The 18,771-nt window shown below is 40.6% G+C and overlaps 1 protein-coding gene across 5 annotated transcripts in view; it reads left to right on the top strand.

Annotated features, from left to right (window-relative positions):
• ADGRG6 (adhesion G protein-coupled receptor G6) overlaps window positions 1-18,771 on the top strand; it is a 233,546-nt gene that overhangs the window by 139,795 nt on the left and 74,980 nt on the right. For all 5 annotated transcript variants that reach the window (XM_073557709.1, XM_073557708.1, XM_073557706.1 and 2 more), the window contains 4 exons: window positions 3,827-3,909; window positions 8,305-8,357; window positions 9,988-10,053; window positions 13,538-13,594. In XM_073557709.1, coding sequence (XP_073413810.1) covers window positions 3,827-3,909; window positions 8,305-8,357; window positions 9,988-10,053; window positions 13,538-13,594 — 259 coding nt within the window. The remainder of the gene's footprint in view (window positions 1-3,826; window positions 3,910-8,304; window positions 8,358-9,987; window positions 10,054-13,537; window positions 13,595-18,771) is intronic.

Here is an 18,771-nt window from a genome sequence, read left to right as displayed (position 1 = left end):
AAGTCTGCATTCCAAAATGTCACTATTTCCCTTCCGAGCCCTGACGTGTGCCCAAACAGTAGTTTTCTCCAATATATAGGGTATCAGCGTACACAGGACAAATTGGATAACAACTTTTGGGGTCAAATTTCTCCTGTTACCCTTGGGAAAATTAAAAATTGGGGACTAAAAAATCATTTTTGTGGGAAAAAATATGATTTTTTATTTTCACGGACGGGAGTTAAAAACTTTAGTGAAACACCAGGGGGTTCAAAGTGCTCACCACACATCTAGGTAAGTTCCTTGGGGGGGTCTAGTTTCCAATATCACTTGTGGGGGGTTTCAACTGTTTAGGCACATCAGGGGCTCTCCAAACGCGACATGGAGTCCGATCTTAATTCCAGCCAATTTTGCATTGAAAAAGTGATACGGCGCTCCTTCCCTTCTGAGCTCTGCCATACACCCAAACAGTGGTATAACCCAACATATGGGGTATCAGCATACTCAGGACAAATTGCACAACAACTTTTGGAGACCGATTTCTCCAGTTACCCTTGGGAAAATTAAAAAATTGGATCTGAAATCAATTTTTTTGTAAAAAAGTTAAATGTTTATTTTTTTTTAAACATTCCAAAAATTCCTGTGAAGCACCAGAAAGGTTAATAAACTTTTTGAATGTGGTTTTGAGTACCTTCAGGGGTGCAGTTTTTAGAATGGTGTCACTTTTTGGGTATTTTCGATCATATAGACCCCTCAAGGTGACTTCAAATGTGATGTGGTCCCTAAAAAAAAATGGGGTTTTTAAAAATGAGAAATCACTGTTTAAATTTTAACCCTTATAACGTCCTAACAAAAAAAATTTTTTGCTCCAAAATTGTGTTGATGTAAAGTAAACATGTGGGAAATGTTGCTTATTAAGTATTTTGTGTGACATATCTCTGTGATTTAAGGGTATGAAAATTCAAAGTTGGAAAATTGCTAAATTTTCAAATTTTTTGCCAAATTCCATTTTTTTCACCTAGAAAGTCATATCAAAATTTTTTTACCACCATCATGAAGTACAATATGTCACGAGAAAACTTGGTCAGAATCACCGGGATCCAATGACGCATTCTAGAGTTATTACCTCATAAATGGACAGTGGTCAGAATTGTAAAAATTGGCCCGGTCATGAACGTGCAAACCACCCTTAGGGGTAAGGGGGTTAAAACTGACTGGTAAAATGTGTGCTACATTTGCAAGACTGCTTTGATCCTCCTTCACATCAATTGGAGTGGAAATTGCTTTAGTGTCATTCGATGACCTATTTACATTTTGTGTCATACTTGTTGCAAACCGTTACTGACCGTCACAGATTCACGAGATACATCACAGAGCAAAACCATTTCCAAGCCCAGTTCCTTGATATATAAATTGAAATAAAAAAGAACCTGACAAATATAAGCTGCTTTTTTATTTGTTTAACTCTTTTTATGTACCATTTTGCTAAAAGATATGAAATTAGTAATATTTTTTTTTTAGATTGGAACATGTTGACACATTCTTTGCAGTCTCGTTTATAGAGGATCTGTCACTTACTCCCAAAAATTTGAATTAAGTATCTTGTGAAAATCCCCGAGCTCCCCCAAATTCTGTCACTCTTTTCCTTTTTGCTCTCCGTCACTCATCACATTGTACAGATACTCACAGTTGATGCTTTAGGAGCACAGCATGTGAAATCTCTGCTTGCAGTCCAACTTAGTGTTTCTCCATAGTCTTCTCTGAGGGTGTACACTTATACGCCTCCCTCCCAATCTCTGCCAATCACAGCACTAACAGCCTAGCAGTCTCAGATGCTGCTGAGTTGTAATTGGCAGCATCTAACAAGGCTGTAAGTGCATGTCCCCACAGAGGACTTTGAAGAAATGCTAGTTGAATTACTGGCAGAAATTTCACATAGTGTTCTCCAGAAGACGCAAGCATGAATATCTCTGCAATATAGAGACACAGTACAAAATGAAAAAGAGCAGCAGAATCGGAAAAGCTCAGGGATTTTTGCAAGGTATTTAACACATTTTTTACAGTAAGTAATAGGCTCTCTTTAAGTCTAGTTGTATTACATTTTACTAATACTTGATGATGTAATTTAATGCCAGCTAGTGTAAAAAAAAAACAACAACTTAGGAGCACAGAATATATTATTCAGATTCAGTGTATTTTACTGGATTTAAAGAAAATATAAGCACATGATCATGAATCAACATTGCTGCTTCTCCACTTTTCTGGAGTAATTTCCACATATTTTAGTGGCTTTAGTACTTGTACCTTATTCTGTGTACGTTTTCAATTTTTTTAAGTCGTTCTTCTTTTTAAGTCTTTTTTTATTATTCCTAGGCAACTTTGCTTCTAAAATATTTTAGACTGATTCATGAAAAAAAAAAAATATTTGGTGGCTCTCACGTCATTGGTTCACCCATTACCTCACCCCCCCCCCCACTTCCTTCAGTTTGCAAGATTTTGAGGATAATGTGAGACTTTTTAAAAGTTTTATGTCCTTTGTTGCTAGACAATATGGTGCAAAAATCTAAGCAAAAAAACACAAGACAAAGAAAAAAGACAAGAAATTATTATAAATGATGAATTGAGGCCTTAGTCTGTAAGTTCAAAAAAAAAAATGAAAGTTCACAATGAATGCTAATAAACATAACACTTGAGTTTGTGGTCCCTAAAACATTGTTTCATTTGGCCCAATTCTAAACATAATTGCAAATTTGACATAGATCACAAGTGTGAGTAGCTTATAGGCTTTTTTGCAGTAGCCTGTACAAGTCTAGCAGTTAAAGGACAACAAACAAACACACAAGGAGGTCACAATAATCTTTTGGTAACAGGAGCATTTGGATGATTTGGTTCCTGAAAACCACAATATTCCCTCCAAGTATGCACACCCAAATTAGTATTGGTTCCCCACCAAATTGTCTCTATACGTTGAAGGTTGGTGGTCTAATAAAATGACAAAATGGCCACCCTTGACTGTTTGCAGGCATTTATTGATATTTAAAAGAATGTAGGACATGACGTTTCTTTGCACATCCTTCTTATGAATCCTAAACTCATTGTTTGCTAAGTTTTCAGTTCCTGCGGGATGGGGAGCAAAAGGAGCAAAGTGATGGGACAAACCAGGATGGCCCCATCAACTAAAGTACTCAATGGTCATATAAATAGTAATTGCGACTAGTAAAATAATTCAGACTTTTGTTATATTACCTAAACTCTGTGTCCTAAAATTTTTTAGAGTTACGCACATATGTTTTATTCCATCTTCATTAGTCTTATAGCGTCAAAATAAAAAATGCCCAGAAGGCCATGAAACGATTTAAGTCATGTGTTAATATTGACATGACAAAGCTCATGTTCTCCAGAGCAGACTGTCCAGGCTGTCTCAAAGGGTGGAAGTTATATATTCAGATTTTACATTAATACAATAAAGGATGTGTCCTCCCCCCAGTTACACATATGAATTAAAATCACATTTTGAGGCCGAGAAATACTATCTTCTTTTACTTATGTTAATTTTTCAGCAGAATACTAAGAACTACTTTAGCTTCTCCAAAAGTAACTCAGTCAAATGAAGCATGGTGTTTTGGGTTTGATGCCAATTAATCCATTTTGTACCTATAGAAAAGAGCAACATAGTTCACATTTTTTCTTACTAACATTGCTGTATTAGAAATCCTAAGTCTGCAAAGGAAATAGCAGTAGATTAACCAATCGTAATTTTATGATCAGCTAATTACTAACATCACGCCAGCACAGTGTCTGCTTAATGTATGGAAGGTCTTAACTTGACTATCATGTTTCTGAACAGGTGGGACATTTTATAGGATTTCTATTACGGTGGTCAGTGATGTTGCTAACGAGTTAACAGTCCACAGCTTGGTGTCACAGTGGGTAAGTATACATGTCCCTTACTACAATTTATCAATGAGCCTTTCTAATATAATTTGCATATGATTATGTATGACTGTATGTAATTTATACTTAAAGAGAGTACCTGTTTTAATTTTTTTCCATAAATTGATAGTGACAATAAGTGACTCATGAAAATAAGATCTTTGCAATATATCTTATTAGAGAGAGCTGTACAATTAAGACAGACTTTCCCATTACCGAGATAGGAAATGACAGTTTGTGCTAATAAAGTTCTGTGGAGAACTATAACCGTCGTTTCTGGCGAACCTTCAGCAGAATTTCGGTTTATGCTTCTAGCTACTCCCGTTCTGTCTCCATAAAATTTTAAGAGCACCAACAATCATTTCCACTGTCAGTAATGGGAAAGTCTGTCTTCATTGTATACAGATTATAACCATGAATTGAGAATGAGTGATCAATCCAGAAGGCAAAAGAAGTAGATATCTCTAATAACAAATACTACAAAGTTGCTTATTTTCATATGAGCTCTTGATTTATGAAATAAAAAGTTACTATTTAACCCCCTCACGATCGATGACCTAAAGATATGTCATCGGTCATGTGCCTCCATTTGATGCGTGCTCTGTCATGAGCCCGTACCTTTCCTTGCATATGACAGCTGATTTGATCAGCTGTTATGTGCCCGTAACAGCTGCAGGTGGAATCGCAATCCACCCACGGCTGTTAACATGTTAAATGCTGGTGTCAATCTCTGACTGCATTTAACTTGCGCTAGCATGAAGAGCATCACAAGACACGCCCATCGGTGTCCTTGTCACGTGAGTGGAGCTCCAATGGGTTGTCATGACAGCTGAGGGTCTGCAGAAAACCCCAGTGACTGTTATTGTGAACCTCCTATGAATACCAGCTCGTGGTCGGCATTCTTAGCAGATGATGATTTTTGGCATACATAGCAGGGCTAAAGCCTTGCTATGTGTAGTACTGGCGATTGGAAGATCACAACTTCAAGTCTCTTAAGGAGCACATAGTGACTGTACTTACACTGATACAGGCTGATGACTGGATCACACAGCTTATTAGAAATGCACTATTTATTATAATGCTGGCAACATTTTTACTTATTGTGTCCCCTCTATTTTCGTGTAGATCATAAGCATGATTAGGACCCTCACTCCTCCTGTGTCTGTTTAACTATGTATTACTCAGTAACATCTTTATTGTCTGTACATGTCCCAGGTTAATTGTACAGTGCTGCAGAATATGTTGGTGCTATATAATTATTATTTTTTATAATATTATTATTATTATTATTATTATTAATAATTCCTAGGTAAATTTATCAAATATATTTCTTGTTAAAGTATTTGTTATGTATTGTCAATGAACCATAGGTAAACATGGTCCCTGAGATCTGAGTATTGGGAACAAATTGCTGTACATAACATATTACTGTATATTTCAATTAATATTATCAGTGTTAGATTGGAGTACTTTGACCCTACAAGAGAAAATCATTTTTGGGGTCCACCATGCTTACAAGAAGGCAATAGCTGCAGTGTCTATTTGAATCCTTACTGTAACTTCCACACCAATACTTATTCTAAGAGATATCTCTTTAGTACTTACTGAGAGCAGGTCCACAACAAAATGTAACCCATGAGGATTTCGCTGCAGGTATGCTGTTAAATAACTAGCAGCAAATCTATATGTGAACATACCCATACACGTATTGACAGTGGCTGGGATTAGGAAGTAGTTTTAAAGAAGTACTCCCTTAAAGAAAATGTATCATTTTAATATATTGCAGTCATCATATTATATAGCACTGTGCACTTACAATTGCTCATTTTATCCTTCTATACAGCTAATAATTCTTTTCAATTAGGTATATGACATCACATGATTAAAACTGACTAGCTACATCCTTGATTTTGATACAGGAAAGATATATATCTTTGTACCATGTTAAAAGGTATCAACCACTGAGGACTCTCAATTCTAAATATTCTTCTAGCTAAATCCTTTTAAGCTGTGTGTAGAAACGGGAGGTCAGTTTTCACTTCATGAGTCATAAGTCACTGCAAAAGACACTGGTAGGGCAAGGAGTGGAACAGCTGGGTCAGTAGTTGAAGAGGGGGGTGATAAATGGAGGGACAAGAGACTTCCGATTTCTACATAGCACAGAGAAAAGGGAAGAATTAGCTGGAGAGAAAGACAAAATGAGCAATTGTAAGTAAGAACACTGTGCTACATAATATGATGACTGCAATATATTAAGAGGATAAAAATTTTGATGGAAGGGCTTCTTGAAATCATTTATAGCCCTATGAGTTAGTTTTTATACCTCAAATGGTTATCTATTTTATAACTCAAATGGCTATGACTGATTGAAGGCCATCTACCTAACCCCTGCCATTGTCATTATGTCTGAGGGTCATGGGACATCGTTCAGTTAGGAATTACATAAATGATGGGGAAAACAGGCTCTCAGTCAGTCAAAACCACTCAGATTAAGAGAGAAAGAAAAAAGTTGTCGGATCACACAGCTGAATAATAAAAAACAATTCTTCTTTATTTCACCCTATCATAAAAACGTGTAGATATATCCACAAATAGATAAAAACAGAGTCACATTCTTACGTGTTTCTGGCTATCATTCTATGACTAAGGGCTGATAGCCAGAAACGCATGCGAATGTGACTCTGTTTTTATCTATTTGTGGATATACTGTATCTACACGTTTTTATGATGGTGTGAAATAAAGAAGAATTGTTGTGATCCGACAACTTTTTTCTTCCTCTCATTGTGATCCGACGATCAGACGGATTTTTTTAGATCGCTGCTGTCAAATTCAAGGCTACCAGGCACATTGACACGGTGTGGCTTTCCGTTTTTCCCTGTATTTTTTCTGTTGTTTACCACTCATATTACCTCTGAATAGTCAGGGATGATAATTGGGCCTGAGTCTGCCTCTGTGATCATTTTACTAACATTGTGAGTGGGTCTCAAGCAGTGACGCAGCAGCAGGGACCTTTCTTCTACCTACCTCCTCATGCAGCAGTGCAGCCCACCAATCACAGCAGAGCTCGTGACTTGAGGTACATTTATGGGGGGAGGGGTAGAGCCACTGTGTAAAAACAACCCTAACACTGTAGCCAATCAGTGTCTGGCTACAGTGTAGCATCGTTGGTCTCCCTGGTTGACTAACCTAAGGAAGAGAGGTAATGAGCCATCAGCTTTCTGGAGCTGGCAGTGCTCTGATCAGTCCCTGAAGTGAGATGTAGGTTGCAGTAATGTAGTACCTTCCAGTACATGGTCCCATCGGAGGATCAGATGCTGAGTGAGTATTGTTTATAAAGTAGCAGAGCATTAGCTAAAACTTCTGAAAGCCTATAGTTTTGGTTGACTAAGGCTGGTTTCACATTAGCGTTTTTCAGTGCCCTGCGCCCCTGTGTTTGACATGGCGGGCGCATGGTCTAGCGTTTGCACGCATTCGTATGCGTTTTCGTGCGCATGTGGTTTTTTGTAGTGTGCACCTAGGCGTGCCCGATGCAACCTATTGCATTTTTGGGTCTGTCCAATGGCGTAAAAAACCGCATGTGCACGGAATGCACAAAAATAACACATTACAGTCTATGGGAACGCGTTTGAGATCGCATGCGTTTTAAGAGTTAACATGGCTAGAAACTGATTAAAACGCATGCGCCTAAAAAAGCAAACGCATGTAAAACGCCTGATGCGTTTTTTGCATGCGATTCTTTTGCGCACGAAGTGCAGCGCTAAAAAACGCTAATGTGAAACTAGCCTTATGGGGGTTTTACACATAGCGATATATTTGCGCAATCTGTGATACTTACCTCCGACCGGCTCCCCTGCTGTCTGCTCCATTTCTCGTCGGGTGCTTCCTGCTGGACTTCCTGCTGTGGCGACGCGTGGACGCGGACGGGAGGACGTCAGGATTGCCGCATCTGAAAGGTAAGTAACGATCACTGTATCACTGCTGCATTGCTGTGAGATCTGCCTGTGTGGCAGCCTACTAGCGACCATTTAGCGATGCACCAGCGATCCTGACCGGGTCTTATCTTTGTCGGGATCGCTGGTGCATCGCTAAATGTAAAGGGGCCTTTAGTCATCCTTAGAAGGAAAACTGCGCAGTAGGCTTGAGTCAACAGTGAATATAACATGATTAGGTGGTTAGGATATTACATTAATGCTAAATAAATTAAAAACCTGAAAAATATAACAGAAAAGCTATTTACATTTTCAATTGATATGCTTGAAGCAGAATATATCCAGTTAGAGTTGGCAGAACAACCTGTGGCTCCAATTACAGTGCTAATGTCAGCTCTGGTTATACAAATAAAGATAATATTAAAAGTAAATGTGAAGATTAACCTTTGCATTATTTTTCAGCTGAACCACACTTTTCGGAATTGGGACTATAAAGTTTTTGTTGTAAATATCAGGTAAGTGTTACGATGTTCTGCAATAAATGGTTACCATTGGAAAAATAGCACTAAACTCTGTACATATCAGTTAATTTGCATTTACAGCATACTTTTACTACTATGTAATAATAGCAAGATGTTTTTGTAATTATGTAACTTTGTTAAGCATTGTTAAAGTACTGATTATTTATAAAAGAAAAGCACTCAAATAGGATTTGCAATATTGGAAAAACTCCTATCCATCCCAGGTGCAGTTCATTTAAAATAACAAAAATAAATCTAGCTTTACTCACCCTTTCGGGGTCCAGCACTAAGGATAGGGATGGAGTCATGCATACAAGGATAGGGATGAGGAACCATGCATACAAGGATAGGGATGGGGCCATGCATACAAGGATAAGGATGAGGAACCATGCATACCAGGATAGGGATGGGGCCATGCATACAAGGATAAGGATGAGGAACCATGCATACCTGGATTGGGATGGGGCCATGCATACAAGGATAGGGATGAGGAACCATGCATACAAGGATAGGGATGGGGCCATGCATACAAGGATAAGGATGAGGAACCATGCATACCAGGATAGGGATGGGGCCATGCATACAAGGATAAGGATGAGGAACCATGCATACCTGGATTGGGATGGGGCCATGCATACAAGGATAGGGATGAGGAACCATGCATAGAAGGATAGGGATGGGGCCATGCATACAAGGATAAGGATGAGGAACCATGCATACCAGGATAGGGATGGGGCCATGCATACAAGGACAAGGATGAGGAACCATGCATACCAGGATAGGGATGGGGCCATGCATACAAGGATAAGGATGAGGAACCATGCATACCTGGATTGGGATGGGGCCATGCATACAAGGATAGGGATGAGGAACCATGCATACAAGGATAGGGATGGGGCCATGCATACAAGGATAAGGATGAGGAACCATGCATACCAGGATAGGGATGGGGCCATGCATACAAGGATAAGGATGAGGAACCATGCATACCTGGATTGGGATGGGGCCATGCATACAAGGATAGGGATGAGGAACCATGCATACAAGGATAGGGATGGGGCCATGCATACAAGGATAAGGATGAGGAACCATGCATACCAGGATAGGGATGGGGCCATGCATACAAGGATAAGGATGAGGAACCATGCATACCAGGATAGGGATGAGGAACCATGCATACAGGGATAGGGATGGGACCATGCATACAAGGATAGGGATGCGAACCATGCATACAAGGGTAGGGGTGGGGCCATGCATACCAGGATAGGGATGAGGGGGCCATGGATACCAGGCTTATACTCAAGTCCATAAGTTTTTCCCAGTTTTTTTTGGTCAAATTAGGTGCATCGGCTTATACACGGGTCGGCTTATACTCGAGTATATACGGTAATTAACAGTTTGTCTTCACTGAACTTAGATTTTTACACAGGAAGGAGGAGAATGATGCAGATTTCTCTGATAAGAGACATTGCAAACTTACTTATTTTCATGTGTATTATTGATTTGCGAAATAAAAATACAGTAACATAAAAATGTAAATGACGGTCACACTTTAAAGATTTCTGCAAAATTCAGAATCAGAAATGGAAAGACTCTATAGTTGTTATTTTCTTTCTTCTTCCAGTGTTACACCCGTAAATGATGGAAATAGACGCCGAACTAGAGATGTGGCGTCAGTCATTGATAACAGGTAAGTGAGTAGCATGAGTAATATATGAGTTCACTGAACTGAGATGTCTGTTGGTGGGTTATTAAATTGTAATTGGTTCCACAATAAATACTATTAGCACTATCAATGTATATTTTGCAGTAAAATTAATAATTTTTAATAATTTAACTTTTTCCTAAAAGGTCCCTATAACTTTTTGCCTATTTCTGTGTGACAACTGTTTCCTTGATAATGAATCAAATATAAATATAGACAATTTACATTAATATTGCCCATGATGAATATGGGTGTTCCTACCAAAATGAAAAAAGGGCCATTCCTTCAATAGTAAGATAAAATGCTCTGGATTTGTAGCTAGCGATCTTTTATAGGAATGAGGGTAGCACAGAATAGAAGAAGAAAGGATGTGTGCATCTGGATGCTCATATGACCAGAAAACTGATTACAGTTCTACCATCTTGTATTATGTCTAAAAAACTTTAATTCACAATCTCCTTTAAAAGGGGTGGTCCGAAGTCCAAAGTACTTTTTCCTCCTAAATCCCTATCTATTTAGTGCCATAATCTAAGCTATTTTCTAATATACTTGAATTAAAAATTCCCTATCCTTTCCTAACCACACAATCTAACTGCTTTTCTATTTTTTTTTCACTTTCTCTTTGATGACACTTTGTTTGAGTATCCCGGTGCATTCTCGATACTCAGATGGAGCGTCATCAGCTGGAGAGGCTGCCTTAACAACTTAAGCATCTGCCCCCTCCTCAAAATGTAGTGTCATCAGTGACTGGGCTGGTCCCTGCGCAATGTGCACTGTGTGGTGTACACAAAGGAAGTGTACGCTCTGTTGCCGACTCATATAAGCAGTTGTCAGATTACCTAACTTGCAGAGACCGGCGTTGCCCCTGCAAGTGACGGCAGCCTCTGCCCCTGAAGAAGCTTTGTTTAAATATCCCAGCATGAACTGGGATTCCCAAACGAGGCATCATGAAAAAGTAATTGAAAATAAAATAGAAAAACAGTTAGACAGTGTAGTTAGGGAACAGTGTGTATTTTTTTTAATTCAAGTATATTAGAAAGCAGTTTAGATTATGGCACTAACTAGACAAATGGATTTAGGAGGAAAATTACTTTGGATTTAAGGCCACCCCTACTAAGATTACATTTCCGTAAACATCAAATGGTGTCAGAAGGTAAATGTATTCATCTTAATCTTTTCTTAATTATAGGTGGGAACATTAAATATGTGTTATTTATGTAATAGTTTCTAGGTAATTAAAGAATCATAACGGGTTGTACAAAGGTGGTATTTTGTGGGAAGCCCTAAGTGCTATACACTGCATTTGTAAATGATGTGGGCCTCTGACCACAAACAATCTCTAGCTGTCAAAACAAAGGAACATATATAGTGGTCGCTTTAATATACAGCTTTGATTATAGTAACAATGTAGGATTTGTTAGACATCTTGTTATTTAAATAAGGATCATATGAGAGCACTTAGAACGGCTTGTAATCAGCTCTGGGCAATGGCAACAATTATTTGGGCTATAATAGTAACAGCTGCACTGTATAATGTGTTGCTGGAAATATACCATGTAATGCATTCCCATAAAATAGTGTACCGTAATCATTGAATTATATGGATTGTATGTACGTCAAAACCATCATTATTGTTACTGGGGATAGCATACCGACATTGTATTCCAATTGTTATATATGAAACTGAGCAAATTTTGTGTTTGTCACCTCAATTCACCTTTCCTTTCCCCCAAAAATGATCTCTGTTTTGAGAATTATACATTGGTTAATATGACAATGATTCATCCTTGGTTCTTTTTGTTTTCGTCTTGGATGCATGTGCATTTTTATTTGATTTTTTCATAATTTTATAGTATAAAAATATTGATAACAAATTATCCTGATCCTTATAAATTATGTTATGATGAAAGCCATATATATTCACAGAACTAACATCTACACACGCACACATACATGCACAAACAGATAAACACATACACAAACAGACACAGAAATACACACGCATGTATTTATACACACACATACGTACACACACATACATACGCATATACACAATCATACACACACACACATACATACACATAAACACAAACACACATACACATGTATCCATACACACACAAGCACAAATACACACAAACGCACACATACATGCACAAACAGATAAACACATACACACATACACAGAAATACACACACATGTATTTATACACACACATAGACGTACACACACATACATATGCACACACATATATATATATATATATATATATATATATACACATGCATACGCACATACATGCACATACAGATAAGCACATACACAGACATAAACACACATATATATACAGTACATACACACATATACACACACATACATGCACATACAGATAAGCATATACACACATAGACATACATACACATATACGCACATATCCACACACATACCCACAAATACACACACATATGGATAAACAAATACACACATATACAGACATACACACACATATATACATACACACACATATACCTACACATACATACACACACATACAAATGTATACAGACACACACGCGCAGCCACATACCTTTTCAATTTTCTTTAAAAATTTTCTTTAAAGATTTTCACTGAACCCTTTCAAGACTTGGTGATTTTTCCTTTTTTCGTCCTTATTGTTTTTTTTAAGAGTCACTTTAGTTTTCCATCCACATAGCCATATCATGGCTTAGTGTTTGCAAAATGAGCTGCAGTTTTGGATTGCAACACTAATTTTAGCATATGATACACTGAAAAATGGCAAACATTTCCAAATGGGATGAAAAAGTAAAAAAAAAACATAGTTCGGGTATTGTTGTTTGGGCTTTGTTTTTTTTACCAGAATTCGTTTTTTATTGTATTTTACAGTTTAAAAAAATTCTAAACTTAGTAAAATAAAAAATGTTTGTGTTGTCATTTTTTGATATCTGTGACAATTATTTTACCGCCGAAGGAGCTGTGTGAGGGTTCTTCTGTAGTTGTCACTGATACCAATTTAGGAAAGGTATGACATTTTTATTGGTTTTTATAGCATTTTTTTGAGAGGGGACACAACACCAGCAATTTTTTTGGAGTTAAACACGAGGCAACACTTCACAGAAGGACTAAGATGATAGCCATTTGGGCCTTCAGCAGGCCCCCAGCTACTATGGTAACCCTTCAACTCCCAGCAATTGTGTTACGGGAACCAGTGTGCTGTGTATGAGTGCAGCAGCAAGCAGACCGTTTAACTGCTGCTGTTAGTTACTAACTGCGGCACTTAAATAGTTCAACAGCAGTGAACTGAGCAAGCTCTGATCGCTGCTGTAAGAAGCAGATGCTGGCTGTGAAGCACAGCAGGCATCTGCCCAGTGTGAGGTGGGTTCAGCTTCACACACACAGATTTCTCACATACTTTCAATATGATCAGCTAATTTGTTATTTTGCTTTTAGTTTTCAGAGCAATCTTGCAAGATTTCCCAGAAGTCCTGGAGACAACAAAAATGAAAGGTAACTTTAGAAGTGGAATGGGAGCATTTTCATGTCTAAGGGTATGTGCACATATTAAGTATTTGGAGAAAATGAACGTTATTCTGCTTGGCATCCTTCAACTATGAGAGACCTGGAGCAGTTTGCAAAAGAAGAGTGGTACAAAATTCCAGTTGGGAGGTGTAAGAAGCTTGTTAATGGCTATAGGAAGCGATTGATTGCAGTTATTTGATTCAAAGGGTGTGCAATCAAATATTAAGTTGAGGGTGCCAACAATTTTGTCTGACTCATTTTTGGGGTTTTGTGAGAAATTATGTCCAATTTGCCTTTTTTTCTCTGTTTTTTTTCAATACACACAAATGAAATAAACATGTGTATAACAAATTGCAATAATCTTGTGGGAGAAATACTTCATTTTGTAGAACAATTTCAAAAGTGCCAATGCTATCGGCCATGACTGTGAGATTTTTCATTTTCCCAGGGTCAAATATTCAAGAAGGGAGCGTCCTAGTACTTGACAACCCCATTAAGATGCATGACGCATATGGCGAGTCCAGCTTTCTCCCTTTGCCATTTTCTCCAATCCTACCTGACTCCCTCCGATATTCCCACTCCTTAAATAAAACACGCTACAACTTGAATTCTTTGGATAATTTTTTGGCCACAGCGGCCAAGTTTATTAACAAACAATAGCATTTAACAATAAGCAATAATATATAATCATAATGCAAAATATGAGGGGAGGGTTCTTGGAGCTAAAAGATCTGGCTAAAACCTTTTGGCCAAAAACCAATGGGAAAAAACTCGACCACCATGTTACCCTCAGCCGTCCATCCCCAGCTCGAGGGCACTGTAACTCCCGTTCCAGGAGACTAACCACCAGAGCTCCCGAGGTAAAAACCCCGTCCAGAGCCCATAGCCAAAAAGCCAGATCTCCCATACCATTTTAAAACTGCCAGGAATTTTACTTCCAAATCCTTCCCCGACCAATCATCTTCAACTCCAAGAACCCCACCCCCCGCCCACCTAGCCACTGTGACGTCAGAAACACCAAACAATCCATATAAATCCCTTCAGCCCCATTTTTTTTTGTAACCCCTTACCCCCACCTGCCCTGTATTACTGTATAAATGGGAGAGTTGGTAGGTCTTCAGTTTCCTGCTCCCTACTGACGAATGCGGTTTTCCCGCACTTTCTCCCCACTACCCCAGGCCGCCCCCACCCAAAACTCCTCCCATACCCCGTCCCAGCCATTCTGGTCACCGAGGCCAAAACAAATTTGAAAACTTATCCGCCCATTGCAGTCATGGGGGACTTCCTCTCAGGCTGTGCCCTACCCCAGCCTTCATCTTGACCGCATATGGCGAGTCCAGCTTTCTCCCTTTGCCATTTTCTCCAATCCTACCCGACTCCCTCCGATATTCCCACTCCTAAAATAAAACACGCTACAACTTTAATTCTTTGGATAATTTTTTGGCCACAGCGGCCAAGTTTATTAACAAACAAAAACATTTAACAATAAGCAATAATATATAATCATAATGCAAAATATGAGGGGAGGGTTCTTGGAGCTAAAAGATCTGGCAAAAACCTTTTGGCCAAAAACCAATGGGAAAAAACTCAACCACCATGTTACCCTCAGCCGTCCATCCCCAGATCGAGGGCACCATAACTCCCGTTCTGGGAGACTAACCACCAGAGCTCCCAAGGTAAAAACCCCGTCCAGAGCCCATAACCAAAAAGCCAGATCCACCATACCATTTTAAAACTGCCAGGAATTTTACTTCCAAATCCTTCCCTGACCAATCATCGTCAACTCCAAGAACCCCACCCCCCGCCAACCACGAACAGCCCTGACCATCCCAGGCTCGTGAGTTCCCCAAAGCCACCAATGCCCTCTCTATACCTTCTTGTATTGCCAATGCCCACAAGTCAATTCCAATTGAATTTAAATGAACCCCATCATCCAACCAAAAATTACCGACACCCGATTCCAACTCAAAATGCCTAACACTAATACCCCCATTCTTAGATACAAATCCAGATACTGCTTGATTTAATTTCACTCTAGCCCTGTTAATCCCTTTGAAAGACCTCGCCTACCTCCACTTCTTTCTGGGTACAACATCAGAACACACAGTCAACGCGTTCAGGAACGACGTCCACAATCTCAGAAAGTCGAAACGTATGTCCCTGATTAATTCTCTCACCGGCCTGACCCCTAAATCATTACCACCCGCATGTATGACAAGAACGTCGGGAGGGCTACCAAGGCGAGCAGACTTGGCAAATTCTGGGAGCACCCTGCTCCACACCATACCTCGAAAACCCAACCAACGAATCACCACCTGCTCCCTCCTAAAGCCCAAATGCCTACCATCCGGCCTTTCGTCAGCTCGTAGCGCACCCCAATACATGTACGAGTGTCCAAATATCCAGGCCAGAAAGGGGTCGCCACCTGAAAATACATAACAGAACATGGAAAACAAATCCCTTAGCATTCAACAACCATAATTAATGTCGAACATACAATAAATAACGATTCGACCTCCACCTGCCAATTCTCCTGATCACCTCGGCCCCCAAACCAATACTATCAGCCTCCGACGCAGCCCCGATCCTAAAAGAATGGGACCCATACATATCCAGGGGGAGGCCAAGCTCCAACAATCCCTTCTTCAAGATCGCGATGAACTGAAAATGAGACAAATAGGTACCATCCACATGGCACAACAAAGGACCCACTCTACCTGACCACTCGACCCAATACAACTCCAAACACCTCTGTGGGCACATTATCGCCCCTTCGACTCACCCGAACACTACCCGCCTGCCCCTACCCAGTTGATCGGTTTTGGAACGTCGAATCCAAAAAGCAATGCCCCCCACCCAAAATTCCACATCTTCTGCCAACACCCCTCAGGCCGTGTCCCTGCTACGGGAAACTACCTCACCGATTCGCATTGCTCCAAAAAAGGCCAAAGAAAAAGCTAACCTAAACAATGCCAACTCAAACCCAGAAGTACCCGCTACAAATTTGTTCACCTTAGCAGTGGACCAACCCCTGTCAGCCGCCTTTCCAATTAAAAACAATACCGCCAACATCTTATCCTCCTCGTTTGTCACCCCGCGCCATTCTGACACCCAACTCTGCCATACTTGCCACGAGGATTCGTAGGCTGACCAGGTCTGGTTCGATACCGATTCCCGAATCAATCTTCCCGCTCTTCCATAATCACTCGCCACAGATAAGAAGGGCATTCCACGCCCGAGGCATCCGCTCCTGGTGCCAACTCTCAAACGCCCCCACTGAAAACGAGACAAAGAATCTACACCGGGCACATGCACTGCAGAAATCCCAGCATTCAACTCCAGACACCAAAGAACCAAGACCCTAACCAATCTGGCACAGGGGGAGATGAAGCCGACAAACTGTTAATTACTGACACTACACTTGCGTTGTCACAGTGAAATCGCACCCTCCGGTTCGCAAGCGTAGGACCCCACACTGAGACAGCTACCACAATGGGAAACAATTCCAACAATGCCAAGTTTTTTGTAAGGCCCAAAAACTTCCATGCTTCCGGCCACCGCCCCATGCTCCACTTCCCCTTACAGTAGGCACCGTAATCAGAAATGCCCGCTGTGTCCGTATAGATCTCAAAGTCAAAATTGCTCAAGGTCTCCTCCTGCATCAACGACCAACCGTTGTAGTTCTTTAAAAAATGCTGCCAAACCATCAGGTCCTTCCTATGCTCCTTAGTCAAGCGGACATAATGGTGAGGAGCCTTTACTCCAGCTGTCGCACCAGCCAGACGACGGGAAAATATGCGACCCATGGACATAATCCTACAGGCAAAGTTCAATCTCCCCAATAAGGATTGCAACTCCTTTAACATCACTTTCCGCAACTTCGCGATCCTATCAACTTCCTGTTTCAACAATGACAACTTGTCCTCTGGTAAACGACACTCGATCTTTTCCGAATCGATTACTATGCCCAAAAAACATATAACGGTCTTAGGGCCTTCAGTCTTCTCCGTTGCCAACGGCACTCCAAAACGCTCCGCCCTTTACCATGGCTGCCAACGCATTCCGACACAACGGTGAATCCGGGGGACCGATTAAAAGAAAATCATCCAGGTAATGAATGATACATTGCACGCCTGCAACATCCCTTACCACCCACTCCAGAAAAGTGCCGAATGTCTCGAACAGTGAACAAGAAATTGCACAACCCATCGGCAAACACCTATCGAGGTAGAAACCCCCGTTCCAAAAACAACCCAACAGCGGGATACTCTCCGAATGTACCGGCAATAAACAAAAAGCCGATTCAGTGTCGGTTTTTGCTAACAGAGCCCCTGAACCATAACATCGCACCCACTGAACTGCAGTATCAAACGAGGTATACTCCACCGAACACAACTCTTTATCAATACCATCATTAACTGACAACCCTTTTGGGTATGATAAATGCTGAATCAAACGAAACTTGTTCGGCTCCTTTTTTGGCACTACCCCCAAAGGGGAAACAATCAAACCCACTACTGGTGCCGTGGGAAATGGACCAGCCATCCTAGCCAATTCAACCTCCTTTTTCAACTTAGCATCCACTACCTCCGCATACATCCTTGCCGACTGGAAATTTTTAACCGAAAAAGGAGCCACATGACCAGGCGGGGATCCTGAAGCCCTCAACAAAACCCTTCCAAATAACACTGGCCTCCGCCCAAGCTGGGTACCTATTTAGAAAGGGGGCCATCTCTTGAATTCTCACCGGGCTCTCCCCCTTGACCGGTACCCACGTGTGGCTTACCCTTCCCCTTTTTGAAACATTTTGACGCCCCGTGAGAGGTACCATTGCAGTGGGAGCACACGTGCATGAACTTGCAGCTGATCCCGTACTTACACTGCCCGCCATTAAATTGCCAGCACGTTCCAGATTTTTCTTTTCCTCCCTGGGTTGCCTGACCACCACCGTGTCCTGCCTGCTGATTGCCACCGCCCTCGCTCCCGTGAAAGGACTGCCCATACCTTACTGGAGCCATCACCTTCAGCCACAACCCAATATCCTTCTGATCCCATTTTATCTCTGGCCGCACCGCCATCCTCTGTCTAAACTGCTCATCGTATCGTAGCCATGCCTGACCCCCATAAATACGATGTGCCTCCGCAATAGCGTCTAGATTAGAGAT

The sequence above is a fragment of the Dendrobates tinctorius genome, unplaced genomic scaffold (assembly GCF_039654945.1).
Source record: "Dendrobates tinctorius isolate UK_male_01 unplaced genomic scaffold, ASM3965494v1 ptg000250l, whole genome shotgun sequence".
NCBI lineage: Eukaryota > Metazoa > Chordata > Amphibia > Anura > Dendrobatidae > Dendrobates > Dendrobates tinctorius.
This window is presented reverse-complemented; position numbering and strand designations above follow the sequence as displayed.